The following is a 16,295-nucleotide window of genomic DNA, read 5'->3' as shown; positions in this document are numbered from 1 at the left end:
ACAAGGTATTAAAATACACATTGCTGAACCTGTCCACAATAACATATAAATAGTCATGACCTTTTCTATATTTTGGCAATCCTCCAACAAAGTCCATGGAAACACTTTCCCAAGGACGAGAAGGAACTAGAAGTGGAGTGTACAAGCCTAGTTTTATATTGCTTGGCTTTCTTTTAGCACACATGGTACACCCCTTAACATATCTAGAAACTGTTTCATGCATCTTTGGCCAATAGCAGAATCTTTGCAGCTGTGCAACTGTTTTACTTACACCAAAATGACCTAATATTAGAGAAGTATGTGCTTCCCGAATTATGTTAACTCTTTCAGTTTATGGAATGCAGAGCTTTCCAAAATGATACAAGAGTTGGTCCTTAACATAATAATCCAGTTCTTATACTTTTTGGCCATGACATAAAGTTGCATATACATCTTTAAAATCTATATCTTGAGCATATTGTTCAATGTAGCTTTCATTAGTTATGCTTAAGTATAGGAAATGCATTTATGATTGGTCTGGACAACATATTTGCAATTTTATTGTGTATGCCCTTTTTATATCTGATGACTAGATGAAATTGCTGTAGAAAACCCATCCACCTATAGTGTCTTGATTGCTGCAATTTAGTTTGTGAGTCAAATACTGAAGTGGTTGATGATCAATATGTATAATTGTTTATTTTCCCATTAAGTTTCCACTTTTTCACACTCTGTACTAATGCATACAATTCTTTATCATATGTGGGATAATTAACTATTGCAGAATTAAATGTCTCAAAATGGTAGCATATGGATTTACCATGTTGCATCAATACTGCTCCCATGGCATAGTCACTGGCATCTGTTTCAATCTCAAATGGTCTTTGACGATCTGGAAATGCTAGTACTGGTGCTATACTAATCTTTTCTTTCAAGGTGTTGAAGGATTTCTGCTGTTTTCCTCCCCACTGAAACACCTTGTTCAATCCTGTTAAAGCATGTAAGGGAGCTGCAATTAAGGAAAAATTAGCAATAAACTTTCTCCAATATTGTGCTGCTCCTAGGAAGCTCCTAAATTCTGTCGCAGAGTTGGGTTTAGGCCAGTTTACAATGACTTCAACCTTAGAGGGATTTATCTTCAATTCACCACCCCCTACAATATGACCCAAACAATTAAAAGATGTTTTGCCAAATTCACATTTTGATAACTTAACATAGAGATTTTCGTTTGTTAAAACATCTAGAGTTTGCTTTACATTCTTCAAATGTTCTTCCCATGTTTTACTGAAAACAAGAATGTCATCTAAATATACAATTACAAAATCACCAATAAAAGGTCGGAGTACATCATTCATGATTCTCATGAAAGTGGAAGAAGAATTAGTTAAGCCAAAAGGCATAACTAACCATTCATACAACCCTTGCTTTGTTTTGAAAGCAGTCTTCCATGCATCTTGTTCTGCTACTCTGACCTGATGATAGCCACTATGCAGGTCCAACTTGGAAAAGTAAATAGCTTCTTTCAACTTGTTATCTCAAAATCAGGCCCTGGAAGGCTGCAGACCAGGAAGACTTCAAGTAACTATTTCAAACCGACTTTAGGCTGAGGCTTAGCCTCCTCAACCTGAGAGGGCTCTCTCTTGATGGATTAATGATTTTGATTAAAGATAAGATGGCTAACTCTTATAGAACAACTGTGAAAAATATGAATGGTGGAAACACATTAAACAAAACTATCCATTGGGCTTATGGAGTCAACAACACCTCAATATAACAAAGAACTCAACCTTACATGGAAGTCAGGGCATTCAGCGTTTAAACATTCAGAACATAAACTCATAAGGGACCACACAGTTTATGCATGTATACAGGAAGTCAGAGCACATTCAGTGAATTCTGAGTGATTATACATCCATACCACTGTAAGAATTAAGAAAAGGACAACATGACATATTCTGAACATAAAAAACCCTTCATGAATCCTAAGAAGTAAAATCAAGCATGCATTACTGAAAATGAGTCTTACATAGGCCAAATACAAGCTTTTCCATAAAATTTTCCAACCCTGATTACATTGTTGTTTCAGCTATATATAGAGCTCTTATTCTAACTGATCGAGATTCCTCCTCCAGCATGAGGGGAATTCGAAAACTACTTCTAATGACACCTATTAAGCTTTTAACTGCCTATTAAATATAACAAACTTCCACTAGATCTTCTAGACATCTAAATCAAATGGGACTCTAATTCCATAATCAAATAGGACTCTAATTCCATAACAGCCTTGGTCTACAATCATTTTCGTTCTCTGACATCTGGTTCCCTTTTGGAGGTGGCTATGATGGACCTTTAATGCTTCATGTTGCTCTTCAATGTCACATGTTTTCCAATGTCCTGAAACATAGGAAACTACCCCTGTTTACTGGTCTTTAGTTTTCCTCAAAATATTCGAATCCAAAGAAGCATGTCCTTTATCCTTTAATTACCCAAAATGGAGCAGACTGCCACGTCCTTGATGTGCTGTAAGCCTTTCCCATGTACCTGTGTGATGACAAAACCTTTCAAAAAGATTTGCTGCTTTGTCAATCATAATTGATCAACTCAATTGTAACATGCAGCTACAGCAGTTTCGTAGCGCGCTACGAAACTGCTGTGTAATTTCAAAAACACAGTCTTCCTTTCATAGCTAAATGATCGCCACTGTTCATGGCTTAAGCACCTTACTCCCTTGATCATTTTGACAAGATTTGCTTGCAACTTTTCAAGAAACAGATATTTCTCCTGAGGAAAAGATGCAATGACACCGATAACACCATTCACTGTTCCAAATATAACTGTATGAATCTGGTTAATACCTCTTCTCCTCCTGCATCAGAACTTCCACTACCAACCCAGTTAAACTCAAAATCCCTTTCACTATTGCCCTTCACTTCAGTGTTCATCCCCAAACAGGGATCAACTTCAGGGTCAGCACTTGAAGGTGTATTTGAACCACTTGATGACCTTTCTTTTATAACCTTTCTACTGTTTGTAGTTTCTCCATTGGGCAAGTTGATACAAAGTGCATTATCATCCTGTTCTTCCACTTGACAATTTGGTTTCTCTATCTGCATTTCTACATCACAGGATTCTTCATTACAGCTAGTTATGTTGGGATCTGAACTTGATGGTAAAACTTCTGGCAAACCATCAGCATGTCCAGACTTGGGACACGACAAACCTGGTATGCCAGGAAATGGTGGAAAAACATTTAGCTGTGAAGTTTGAACATCTGCCTTCATCTTCCCAGTTGTGTCAGACAATGATCCGTTACCATTCAGTGTATTGATTGCCACACATTCTTCTGCCCCTCCTTCAACATTTTGCACTGGAATATGTCTCGAATAAATGGATATAGGAACAGAGGCTTGATGCTCTCTAGAAAGGGAATTCATGTTGTTATCCAGTTCAGATAGCGGCTCATCCGAGTCCTGCTGTGCTGTATGGATTTCCCTGCAGGGCATATTTGCATTTGATTCACCACTGCCTTCGAGCATACTGGTCCCTGAGTCTGATGGTGGAATATTGGATGTCACCCCCAAGGCATTCTCAGATTTAACTACTTTCATTTTAGCCTTCACACCAACATTATGCAACGACCCTTTCATCTTTTCCAACTTTGAATTCTCAGGAATTTGACCATCTAATGAGTGTCTCTCCTTCTTATGAGACGTAAACTCTTGGAAAGCTCCTTTAACATTAACATCTAAGCCTGACTCATTAGTTGGAACTAAAACCGTCTGGCCAAATAGCTTGAGACTTGATGGTGAAATGCTTGTACTGGATGATTCCATATTTGTTTCCTGCAAGTTGGTGTTATCATGTGTTTGAAGTGGTCCTAGTCTTGCATTGTATGAGGCAATTGCTGCGTTCTTTCGAGTTTCACCACCTAGATTGGAATCTGCACACAATTTGTCAGGTGCAGATGAAACTGCTGATAGTGACCTGTTCTCCTCTTCATTTGTTGATGGACCAATTTGACTAGCAGTGCCTGCCTTCCGAGGATATGGATGGCTTGGCTTTCGTTTAGGTCGTGTATAAAAATCGCGGATCTCAAGTGTGTCTTTCAGCTGGGTGAAAAATCTCAGAAAACAGAATATCCAGTACAATGAGAATATCCCTGAAAACTGAGCTCAAGATTGTTTACAAGGAATAGTTTCAGACTGCTCCAAATTCGAAGAATAGAAGCAAAACCCACAAGAACATTTCCTTGATTGCTCTGATACTATTTTGAAAACCCTGATTGAACGACCAAAACCGCTAAGTAAAATACAACTGCAAACATGTGCCAGTACCAAGACACCTAACGACCTAATGATGAGGATAAGCGGTCGGATATGATAGACGAAGTGTATAGGCTGACAACTGTTGATGGATTTTGATGGATATGACAGCTGTGAAAGAATGGCTATGAATTCGAACAAATCCCAATTTCGTAGCGCAGCCAGTGCAAAATATGAATTATGCGCTACAAAATTGCCTAAAACATGTTGCGCTGCGAAACTGCTAAAAAGGATTTATGTGCTGCAAAACCACTTTAAAATGATTACAGGCACTACGAAACCACCTAGACAATTTCGGCTTTGAAATGAGTTTGGACATATGATATCCATGTGAGATGTGAGACCAATGATAGACTAAGATAGAGAATTGACCCCTTTATACATACCAACAATACTCTTAACAAGACTCCTATCATACTATTTAGACTCCTTAGATAAAACAATAGAAATGACTTGACCAACACTGACTTACAACTTTGAAACCATACAAGTTGTCCAAATTGTTTTTGAATTTTTTCAGTGATAACAGTGGCTCCACTTGGGATAGTGTGCTCCTGTAGTACACTAAGAACTCGCAAGTCCAGTGCTTTATCCTCTTTTGATAAATGGAAATTTATTAGACAAGCATCCCCTTTAAGCTTCTTGGGCCTTCACCTCGGGCTTAAGCTTGATGATCACTGTAGGAGAAAGAAATCTAGATCTACTGAAAAAATGCTCAGTCAACCTTGAGCTTATTTGCATTTTCCTACCTACCTACCCTATCAGTTGCAAGCTCCACTTGTAGCTCAAGCAACATGATATTTCCAATAAAGCCAATCAATTGTCCTTTCTGATATTGGAGGCTCTTGACTGCATTCAACCTCAAAATAACCATGGTAGTGAGATGAACAAATCAACTTATAATGTATATGATCTTCATAATGCAAATGAAACTGAAATGCTGATGTGCAAAACTTTGCCATGTATTCATTTATAGGGTCAAAGAAAACATGGTTATTTTGATAATCATCATAACATTCTATCTCTTTAGACAACTGATCCTTAGCCACACAAAATTCCTTTGATGTGCTATCCAACTGCCTTTCTGCATGATTCCCATAGACAATGTAATTTTCCTCACTAATGTGATCATTCTTTGATGTAAGCTGCTGCAAGGAATCACAAAAATGAACAACCTTTTCCTCTGCCTGAGGGTTATAAAAGCTATCTTCCAGTACTTTTCCTTGGTGTTTGCAATCAATTTCATACTCATTATGATTCGAAGACTGAGAAGTCTGCTGCATCTCTACATCAATATCAGAGGATTGAACATGGTTTTCATAAGTAAACCCCTGCTGATCAGAAGTCTGCTGCATCTCTACATCAATATCAGAAGATTGAACATGGTTTTCATAAGTAAACCCCTGCTGATCAGAAGTCTACTGCATCTCTACATCAATATCAGAGGATTGAACATGGTTTTCATAAGTAAACCCCTGCTGCTCTTCATGCTGCGCTTCATGAGATGTTATACTTTCTTCATGGTGTTGAAATGCATTGTTATGAAGAGCCTCTAAAATTTCTTCATCCATAAATTCATCATCATCATAACAATCCTCCAAATATTGAATAAAACTTAAAGAATGTCTACAGCAATCTTTGAGCAGCAATAAGGATGGATAACATTCCTTATACATCTCATAGAATTCATCATGAAAACTAGCAAGCGAATATATTGAACCATTTTCCAAACTTTTATACCAAGACCATGCTTTTCCTTCTAAAGTGGTCATAAACATCTTCATGAGACAATCTTCAGGGAAATGAACCTTAAGACTACGTACATGCATATGAAACCTAACCAAATGAAGAGCAGCATTGTCTTTCTTTTCATCTTTGAATATTGGAATATCATCTAACCAATCAACCTTGGGCATAGGATTTGGAAAACCAGGGATATGAGACCGATTCATAGGAGCATACCTGGCATTCATTCTTGCAGTGGAATTCATCTTGAAACTTCATCAAGCTACTGATCTTCTAGCAGTTGAGTCACCTTCCAATTTCTTATTCGATGTGTGGAGTCCCCAAGGTAGTTTTGCAGCCTCAAATAGATGTCTGAGCTCCTGCTACCTTCAAAAGTTCAACCTCTTAATTTCGGGAATGAATAAACTTCAGGCTCCCGGCAGACGCACCAGAATGTTATCTCAAAATCAGGCCCTGGAAGGCTGCAGACCAGGAAGACTTCAAGTAACTATTTCAAACCGACTTTAGGCTGAGGCTTAGCCTCCTCAACCTGAGAGGGCTCTCTCTTGATGGATTAATGATTTTGATTAAAGATAAGATGGCTAACTCTTATAGAACAACTGTGAAAAATATGAATGGTGGAAACACATTAAACAAAACTATCCATTGGGCTTATGGAGTCAACAACACCTCAATATAACAAAGAACTCAACCTTACATGGAAGTCAGGGCATTCAGCGTTTAAACATTCAGAACATAAACTCATAAGGGACCACACAGTTTATGCATGTATACAGGAAGTCAGAGCACATTCAGTGAATTCTGAGTGATTATACATCCATACCACTGTAAGAATTAAGAAAAGGACAACATGACATATTCTGAACATAAAAAACCCTTCATGAATCCTGAGAAGTAAAATCAAGCATGCATTACTGAAAATGAGTCTTACATAGGCCAAATACAAGCTTTTCCATAAAATTTTCCAACCCTGATTACATTGCTGTTTTAACTATATATAGAGCTCTTATTCTAACTGATCGAGATTCCTCCTCCAGCATGAGGGGAATTCGAAAACTACTTCTAATGACACCTATTAAGCTTTTAACTGCCTATTAAATATAACAAACTTCCACTAGATCTTCTAGACATCTAAATCAAATGGGACTCTAATTCCATAATCAAATGGGACTCTAATTCCATAACAGCCTTGGTCTACAATCATTTTCGTTCTCTGACATCTGGTTCCCTTCTGGCGGTGGCTGTGATGGACCTTTAATGCTTCATGTTGCTCTTCAATGTCACATGTTTTCCAATGTCCTGAAACATAGGAAACTACCCCTGTTTACTGGTCTTTAGTTTTCCTCAAAATATTCGAATCCAAAGAAGCATGTCCTTTATCCTTTAATTACCCAAAATGGAGCAGACTGCCACATCCTTGATGTGCTGTAAGCCTTTCCCATGTACCTGTGTGATGACAAAACCTTTCAAAAAGATTTGCTGCTTTGTCAATCATAATTGATCAACTCAATTGTAACATGCAGCTACAGCAGTTTCGTAGCGCGCTACGAAACTGCTGTGTAATTTCAAAAACACAGTCTTCCTTTCATAGCTAAATGATCGCCACTGTTCATGGCTTAAGCGCCTTACTCCCTTGATCATTTTGACAAGATTTGCTTGCAACTTTTCAAGAAACAGATATTGCTCCTGAGGAAAAGATGCAATGACACCGATAACACCATTCACTGTTCCAAATATAACTGTATGAATCTGGTTAATACCTCTTCTCCTCCTGCATCAGAACTTCCACTACCAACCCAGTTAAACTCAAAATCCCTTTCACTATTGCCCTTCACTTCAGTGTTCATCCCCAAACATGGATCAACTTCAGGGTCAGCACTTGAAGGTGTATTTGAACCACTTGATGACCTTTCTTTTATAACCTTTCTACTGTTTGTAGTTTCTCCATTGGGCAAGTTGATACAAAGTGAATTATCATCCTGTTCTTCCACTTGACAATTTGGTTTCTCTATTTGCATTTCTACATCACAGAATTCTTCATTACAGCTAGTTATGTTGGGATCTGAACTTGATGGTAAAACTTCTGGCAAACCATCAGCATGTCCAGACTTGGGACACGACAAACCTGGTATGCCAGGAAATGGTGGAAAAACATTTAGCTATGAAGTTTGAACATCCGCCTTCATCTTCCCATTTGTGTCAGACAATGATCCGTTACCATTCAGTGTATTGATTGCCACACATTCTTCTGCCCCTCCTTCAACATTTTGCACTGGAATATGTCTCGAATAAATGGATATAGGAACAGAGGCTTGATGCTCTCTAGAAAGGGAATTCATGTTGTTATCCAGTTCAGATAGCGGCTCATCCGAGTCCTGCTGTGCTGTATGGATTTCCCTGCAGGGCAGATTTGCATTTGATTCACCACTACCTTCGAGCATACTGGTCCCTGAGTCTGATGGTGGAATATTGGATGTCACCCCCGAGGCATTCTCAGATTTAACTACTTTCATTTTAGCCTTCACACCAACATTATGCAACGATCCTTTCATCTTTTCCAACTTTGAATTCTCAGGAATTTGACCATCTAATGAGTGTCTCTCCTTCTTATGAGACGTAAACTCTTGGAAAGCTCCTTTAACATTAACATCTAAGCCTGACTCATTAGTTGGAACTAAAACCGTCTGGCCAAATAGCTTGAGACTTGATGGTGAAATGCTTGTACTGGATGATTCCATATTTGTTTCCTGCAAGTTGATGTTATCATGTGTTTGAAGTGGTCCCAGTCTTGCATTGTATGGAGCAAATGCTGCGTTCTTCCGAGTTTCACCACCTAGATTGGAACCTGCACACAATCTGTCAGGTGCAGATGAAACTGCTGATAGTGACCTGTTCTCCTCTTCATTTGTTGATGGACCAATTTGACTAGCAGTGCCTGCCTTCCGAGGATATGGATGGCTTGGCTTTCGTTTAGGTCGTGTATAAAAATCGCGGATCTCAAGTGTGTCTTTCAGCTGGGTGAAAAATCTCAGAAAACAGAATATCCAGTACAATGAGAATATCCCTGAAAACTGAGCTCAAGATTGTTTACAAGGAATAGTTTCAGACTGCTCCAAATTCGAAGAATAGAAGCAAAACCCACAAGAACATTTCCCTGATTGCTCTGATACTATTTTGAAAACCCTGATTGAACGACCAAAACCGCTAAGTAAAATACAACTGCAAACATGTGCCAGTACCAAGACACCTAACGACCTAATGATGAGGATAAGCGGTTGGATATGATAGACAAAGTGTATAGGCTGACAACTGTTAATGGATTTTGATGGATATGACAGCTGTGAAAGAATGGATATGAATTCGAACAAATCCCAATTTCGTAGCGTAGCCAGTGCAAAATATGAATTATGCGCTACAAAATTGCCTAAAACATGTTGCGCTGCGAAACTGCTAAAAAGGATTTATGTGCTGCAAAACCACTTTAAAATGATTACAGGCGCTACGAAATCACCTAGACAATTTCGGCTTTGAAATGAGTTTGGACATATGATATCCATGTGAGATGTGAGACCAATGATAGACTAAGACAGAGAATTGACCCCTTTATACATACCAACAATACTCTTAACAAGACTCCTATCATACTATTTAGACTCCTTAGATAAAACAATAGAAATGACTTGACCAACACTGACTTACAACTTTGAAACCATACAAGTTGTCCAAATTGTTTTTTTGAAATTTTTTCAGTGATAACACAACTGATCTAATAGATAATCTATGTGAGGAAGAGGATAACAATTCTTGATCGTTATTTTATTCAGTGTTCTGTAATCGATGCACATCCTCCATGAACCATCCTTCTTTCTCGCCAACACGATTGGAGATCCGCATGGTGATGTGCTTGGTCTTATGAACCCTTTCTCGAGCAGCTCCTGTACCTGCTTCTTGATCTCTACATTCTCTAAAGCAGATAACCTGTACATTCCGATGTTAGACAATGGAGCATCTTGCTGCAAATGAATATCATGTACAATTTCCCTTTTGGGTGGTAGACCTTTAGGTTATTGAAATAGGATATCATATTTTGAAACAACTTTCTCTAAATCAGATTTTTGTTTAGCATCATAGCTCTCAAATACATTGGTTTTATCAGGTTTCTTTTCCTTTACCACCATCAGTAAAAATTGATTGCATGAATTTAAAATTCTTTTCATCCGCCCTGAGTTTATAAGAGTGTAATTATTTTTGAGTTTATGAGCTCTTACAATATATTCTATTCCATCTTTGGTGAGCTGCTACTTATTTTCAGCTCTATAGAAAATGACTTTTCTATCATACAAGTAAGTACTTCCTAAAACAATACCAGATATATCCAAGGGAATTATGTCTAACTCAACCTCATCTACAAATGCTGACCCAATAGCAAACCTAAGTTTACATTGTCTAGTCACTTGTAGCTTTGCTTTATCACATACGCAACCCAATGGATATGGTTTCTTGTGAGGTGTGGTTAGTAGTCCCAACTTCTTTACAATTGCTTCAGAAATCAAGTTTACTTGTGAGCCACTATCAAATAAAGTATCAATATTTTGATGCTTGAAAATAACTCTAATATGAAAAAGCTCATGTCTTTTCCTCTCATGTTCTTCATTATCAACAGTTTGTGTAGAATTACTAGTAGATGCTTTAGAATTTTTACCTTTTATACCTGTAGCTGTGATTGTTGTTTCATTGCCTGAGTTTGACCCCAAATCTTTCTGTATAGTAGCAGCAATCTTCTTCTTCTTGCCATCGAACTTCTTGGGTTTTAGTTCTGAATGCAAAGACCAACAATGTTCATCATCATGTTCATCCCTCTTGTAGTGAGTGCATGAAGGTTTGGCTTTCTGTACAACTTTTGTCTTCCTCTCTTTCCATTTCTGCTTCCTCTTTTCCTTGTTCTTGCTTGCAGTGGGTTTTGATGATCCCCCAATCTCTGGGTTCACATTCTTACCTCTAGCCTCTAGATGTGTAGCCTGAACAGATACCTCATCTATGTTAGTAGGGTTAAACATGAGAATGGTGTTCCTCAAATAACTATGCAGACCACCTATATACTTCAACAAAGTTTCAGGTGAGTCTAAATAAATGCCTAGGATTAAAGCTCTTTTTCTAAACTCCTAGGTATAGCTTTGTACACTTTTCCCCTTTAATTGGTAAAGAGTTTGCCAACTCATCATAACTTGCTGCATATAAGCTAGTGGATGGAATTGTTTTTTAATGGCAGAAACAAACTCACTCCAGGAAGAAAGAATTTTACCATGCTTCTTCAAATCAGCTTGTGTCTTGCCTTACCACCATACTAAGGTAGTTCCTCCAAGGCGAATGCTGGCTAGCTAATTTTACTCCTTTCTGAATCAATGTTATGCACCTTGCAATACACATCAATCTGTCTAATCCAGTTATCTAGCTTTTCTACATTTAATTCTCCATCATAGACTGGCAAATCAAATTTAACATCTAATTTAATCAAAGATGTTTTCTTCTTTTAATTTTCAGGGCTAGAAGGAGGTGCTGACAGAGGAGGCTCTTTTCCTTTCCCTTTACCTTCAGAATGGCCATCTAGAAGAGGTTCCTCTGTTCCTTTGTCTTGTTTGGAGGTTGAAGTATCTTCACCTCGATCTTTCTTAAATTCTCGATACATCTCTTCTACCATGGCTCTCATGGTCATGAAACTGTCATGAACTGAGAGTGTTATTCTAAGGGAAATTCTTCTGCCATTTTCCTCCTAGGATAGACTCTTCCTATTTCTGGGTTACTCTCAACCAGTTATCCTTCTCCTAATTTGAGCTTTGACCTAGTTATCAGTCAACAATCAAGCACAAGCTTGTCTAACCTTAGTAAACCTAAAGCGTTGATACCACTTGATCTGAAAATGAGATCTTAGATAATTATTAAGGTATTATAGACTCATGTGCATGGAATTGCCTATGTTACTTTATGCAATGGATCGATAAGATTTCGAAATACATAGACAATGAAGTAGTAAAATAACATAATAGACAACACACATAAACACAACAATTTAATAAGGAGTTCACCCAACACTCCTGGGCTACGTCTCATGGTCTAGCCTTCAGTGGTGACCTCTCTATTATGTCTTCAAAAGCAGTGTTTTTACAAGAATGAGCTCAATTCAAGTCTCAACACCAACAGTTACAGCAACAAGAGTTTTGCTTGAACCCCTCAAGCCTCTCTGAGTACACAGACTCTCTCTATCACTCCATGTCGTTGTCTTTGCTCTGTCTTAGCACTCCCTACCTCTGTCTTCTGTGGATTTAAAGCCAATCTACGCTACCTGTTCATTTCCTCTTCTTGGCTTTCCATCTCCCGGTCTCTGTCCGCTTGAATCCCTCTTCTAAGCATCTGAAATCATGGCATAACGCCTTCAGGGAAGGCGGCCACCTGTTACACAACAGATGAGTGCATCGGACCTTTGAAATCCCTGAAACAGTCATTCTCTGTTTACACAAAGAAATGCATTCAAACACAGGAAAAACCACCAAAACACTGTTCATTCGGACTTCAAATATTCATAAATGCATCCTATTATCCTATCAGGTCTGCCTTTTAATTGTATCGCAAGTCGCTTCGGCTTTGTTCCAAGGTTTCCCTTTTTATTTTAAAAATACATTAAAACACTGTAAAATCCCGCAAAATGGCCCATATCAGACTTGAAATATTATACACATGCATTCATAAACCCTTTTCGGGTCTGGTTTCATTGCATCGGCCTAGTTCCTTTGTATTTTATTTATTTGGCGGAAAATGCAAATACAAAGGAAAATGTGGTTTTCCGGACTTCAAAATATATAAGATATCACCTATATTTCCATCAGGTCTGGCTATCGTGAGTTATGTTTATATCGGCCCTGCTTCGTTAGGCTGCTCCAATGCGATGTTGCGATGCGATTGATCGCAATCGCACATCGCACATACCCCCGGGCCGTTTGGTAAGTGCTCCACTGACAATTGCCGATGCGATATTGCGATGCAACTTGGGCCATCGATCTGCGCACTTGATCGACGGTCCTCGTTGACCCCGCTGATCGCTATTGCAATTGTTATATGATATGCATCGATATCCTCCACCTACCACCACCGATTGCGATTTTCCAATTGGATCTGGACTGTTGAATGGCCAGTTCCTGTGGCTCCTGCGCATTCACTGTTCAAGCCTCCGATAGACTCGTTTTTACTATTTTCTTCATGTTTTTTCCCCCCGATAGTGTTTTTTTGCCATTTTGAAGGTTTTATTATGTGCTTGTTTTGATCTTTTGAATGATTTTGAAAGACTTAGAGGGTATTTGGATCCATTTTGGATCACTTTGAAAATCATGTTTCTATATTTGATGTTTTATTACTTCTGTGGTTTTCTTGTTTTGTTTACGTAGGGCTGTTGTAGCATTTTTTTCTTTGGTTTTGGTAAGTTGGAATCAATTAGTAAAAAAAATGAAAATATATTTCGAAAAATGTTAAGCTCGGATATGGACAAAAAGAATATTGAATAAAAATGTTAGCAAATATTTTGATAAATATGTCCATATCAAATAAAATGTTAAAATAGATGCCCTAAAAACTGAAGGCAAAAATAAAATGTTAGGCTAGAAAGAAAAGAAAAGAAAAGAAAAAAAAAAAACTCTGAAAGTGTTGCAAATCTAAATGCCACTACTTTAGTCTAGTTTACTTCTGCAAATAAAAGTTGTGTGCAGTTAGTTTAAAATGCCACACTAGTTTATAAAATCGAGTTATACAATTTCATCATGATTGGATTTGTATTAAATTTTTGTCAATAGGTAGCAATAGATAGCAAATAAAATTGGCTCAATAGTTTAAATTGAGCTAATGGAGGAAATAAGGGATAGAGGTAGATTAGGCATAAAAAGGAAATGTTGAGTTGCTAGCTTAAATGCACTTTGAAAAATAAGTGAAAATGCTAGGAGTAAAAGGGGTAGGTAGACATATGAAATGTAATTGGAGCATCAAATATTTCTATCCTAAGCTGTAACATTGGAAAAACATATATTGGATGATGGGTTTTAATTAACCAAAGTTTTAAAAGTTGCAATGTTATTTCATAAATATTTCCATTCATCTATTTATTCGCCATAACCCGCAACTGTCACATCTGCCCTCAAAGTCATGACCCCACCATCACTTTCGCTTATGTGTTAAATACCCACCATCTCACCTTTAATCCCACATGCGCCCCCAAGATCTGATGGCCCATGTCCCTCCTCGCCCCTTATTCACCGTCCAAACTTTATTGTTTGGGGGGGGGGGGGGGGGGGTGGGGGAGGGGGGTGGTCCAAAATGGGCAGTTTCCAATACCGCCGACATAAACAACCTTTTCCACTTTTTAGTGTTTCGGGACTTAAAATCCTGAAACTACTTACTTCCTCACCTTACCCTTGAATGCGGTATATCAAGTGACCGTTAACCGCTGCTCCACATCACGCTCCACCTCATGCCTACTGTCCAATCAACTGTTGCCTATGTGTTATACATTCAATGCCGCTCCCATGAATTTATGATTCAAAGACCTGTTAATTAATCTCGTTGGGTTATTAATGCAAAATTTGAGCATTCATTGCCACCTTTTTCATTTATAAACCCTGTTAATTCATGATAACAGTTACACAGTCTATTTCTACAACTAAATTGATCATTGAAGGTTTCTTACCTACAGCTTGACCACTATCCAACATTAAATAATTATTTTTCTTGTTCGAGAAGCCGACATCCAGGTCCACTTACCTCTTTGTCAGTTATCTGGTTTTACTTTTATCACTCTATTTCACACCAATTTCTGTCATTTTCAGTTTGCAATTTGTTTGACAAAATGCCTCCCAAGGGAAAAGAACTTGTATAAGTCCCAAATCCTATGATTCATCCACAGGTCTACTTCCATCATACCCCATTATTCGACATAGATTGTAAAATCATTGAGACTTCTTCTCAATTTGATTTATATGAAATCTATTGCTGGATGGAAGATCAACTAATTGACCAGAAATATGAAATAGGACTCTGGGATTACCAATTTCCTCACTACATTTTACCTCAGATACACAGAGCACCTGAATTTGTAAGAAAATTCCATGAATCTTATGATCCCATCCAAAGAGCGATTATTTCACCCACAAGAGAAATCCTTTGTTCAATTAATTTTGATTCCATTGAAAAAATGCTACATGCCCCTGCTACTACACTAACCCATCCTTTTTCCCATGAAAAACTGATAGAATCCTATCAAAAACTAGAATTTACTAAAAGATGCCAGACCCTTGAACTCTTTCTAGCTATTGATAGTCCTCTGCCTAAAAGAAACCCCCCTTATGATTCAACCATGTTCCCTGATAGAACCAAGAAAATCACCACTATTCTGTCCTATCTACTTGGTCATAACTCTGATCAGTATGTCAAAGAAGCCATCCTTGGTTTCTTATCCATCTTTTCTGTTGATTATAAACCCACTATTATTTATGATTTCAATCATTTCATAGCTGAAGCCATACATGAGAAATTTGTCAAGTTTAATACTGAAGAAGTATTCAAGTATGCTTCAGTACTTGTTTACCTTTTCATATATTTTCAGGGAGACAAATTCCCATTTTCTTTACAGAAGCTAGATGAGGAGGGAAATCAATAATCAATGATATTTTGGACTTCAATGGGGATGAAGGAGAAAGAAGATTTTACATATAAACAGTCCATAGAACTTTTTATTCACCTAGCTATCAGTCTTATGAGCAGAACTCCAGTACCAAGGATCAGTGAGGAGATTACCAAGGTGTTACAGTTGGTTGATTAAGCTACAATAGGGGATTGGTATTTCTACCAAAACTACACAGAGATCAGGGTTTATGGTTGTGAGATTCCACCTTACAAACTGCCCAAGTACCTCCCTAACAGAATCTTTGCATTGGAATACATAAGGCAGAGGTTAAATGCAGATGAAGTACACTTTGTGGCTGCAAAGAAGAAATCACAATTCAAGCTGAAAGCCCTAGTTGGTCCATTTATCTGTAACACCAGGGCTGCAAGAGAGGAAGTAGACAAATTACTAAAGGAGATGAAGTTTGGTCTCAGCTTCACTTGGTCTTATGACCCAATGGGAGTCATTTCCAAGCTCAGGGTGGAGAAAAAATTTACAGCATATCATCACACAGCCAAGCCTGAGATAGAACAATATAAAAATCAGTT

At 38.0% G+C, this 16,295-nt stretch overlaps 2 protein-coding genes across 2 annotated transcripts in view; both read right to left on the bottom strand.

Annotated features, from left to right (window-relative positions):
* Positions 1-2,795: 2,795 nt before the first annotated feature.
* LOC149237219 (uncharacterized) lies at positions 2,796-8,065 on the bottom strand. Its single transcript, XM_089369205.1, has 2 exons — positions 7,808-8,065; positions 2,796-4,088 (listed from the first exon to the last, which is right to left on the bottom strand). The coding sequence occupies exons 1-2, from the start codon at positions 8,063-8,065 to the stop codon at positions 2,796-2,798; spliced, it is 1,551 nt and encodes a 516-aa protein (XP_089225331.1).
* A 141-nt stretch (positions 8,066-8,206) lies between these two features.
* The window catches only part of LOC149237218 (uncharacterized), a 45,621-nt gene continuing 37,532 nt past the window's right edge, over positions 8,207-16,295 (bottom strand). The window contains exon 2 of the mRNA XM_089369204.1: positions 8,207-9,118. Within this exon, the coding sequence (XP_089225330.1) occupies positions 8,207-9,118 (912 nt within the window). The remainder of the gene's footprint in view (positions 9,119-16,295) is intronic.

The sequence above is a fragment of the Pinus tabuliformis genome, chromosome 8, assembly GCF_031772625.1.
Source record: "Pinus tabuliformis cultivar Carrire ecotype Pingquan chromosome 8, CPIR1, whole genome shotgun sequence".
Taxonomy (NCBI): Eukaryota; Viridiplantae; Streptophyta; class Pinopsida; order Pinales; family Pinaceae; genus Pinus; species Pinus tabuliformis.
Note: the sequence above shows the minus strand (reverse complement) of the source record. Positions and strands in the feature narration are given on the sequence as shown.

What these genes read in the sequence shown, in the direction of transcription:
- LOC149237219 (XM_089369205.1), bottom strand. Translation starts at nt 8,065, where the DNA reads ATGCAAATAGAGAAACCAAATTGTCAAGTGGAAGAACAGGATGATAAT. An exon ending in CTGATGCAGGAGGAGAAGAG is followed by an intron (nt 4,089 to 7,807) that starts GTATTAACCAGA and finishes TTTTTCACCCAG; the next exon opens with CTGAAAGACACACTTGAGAT.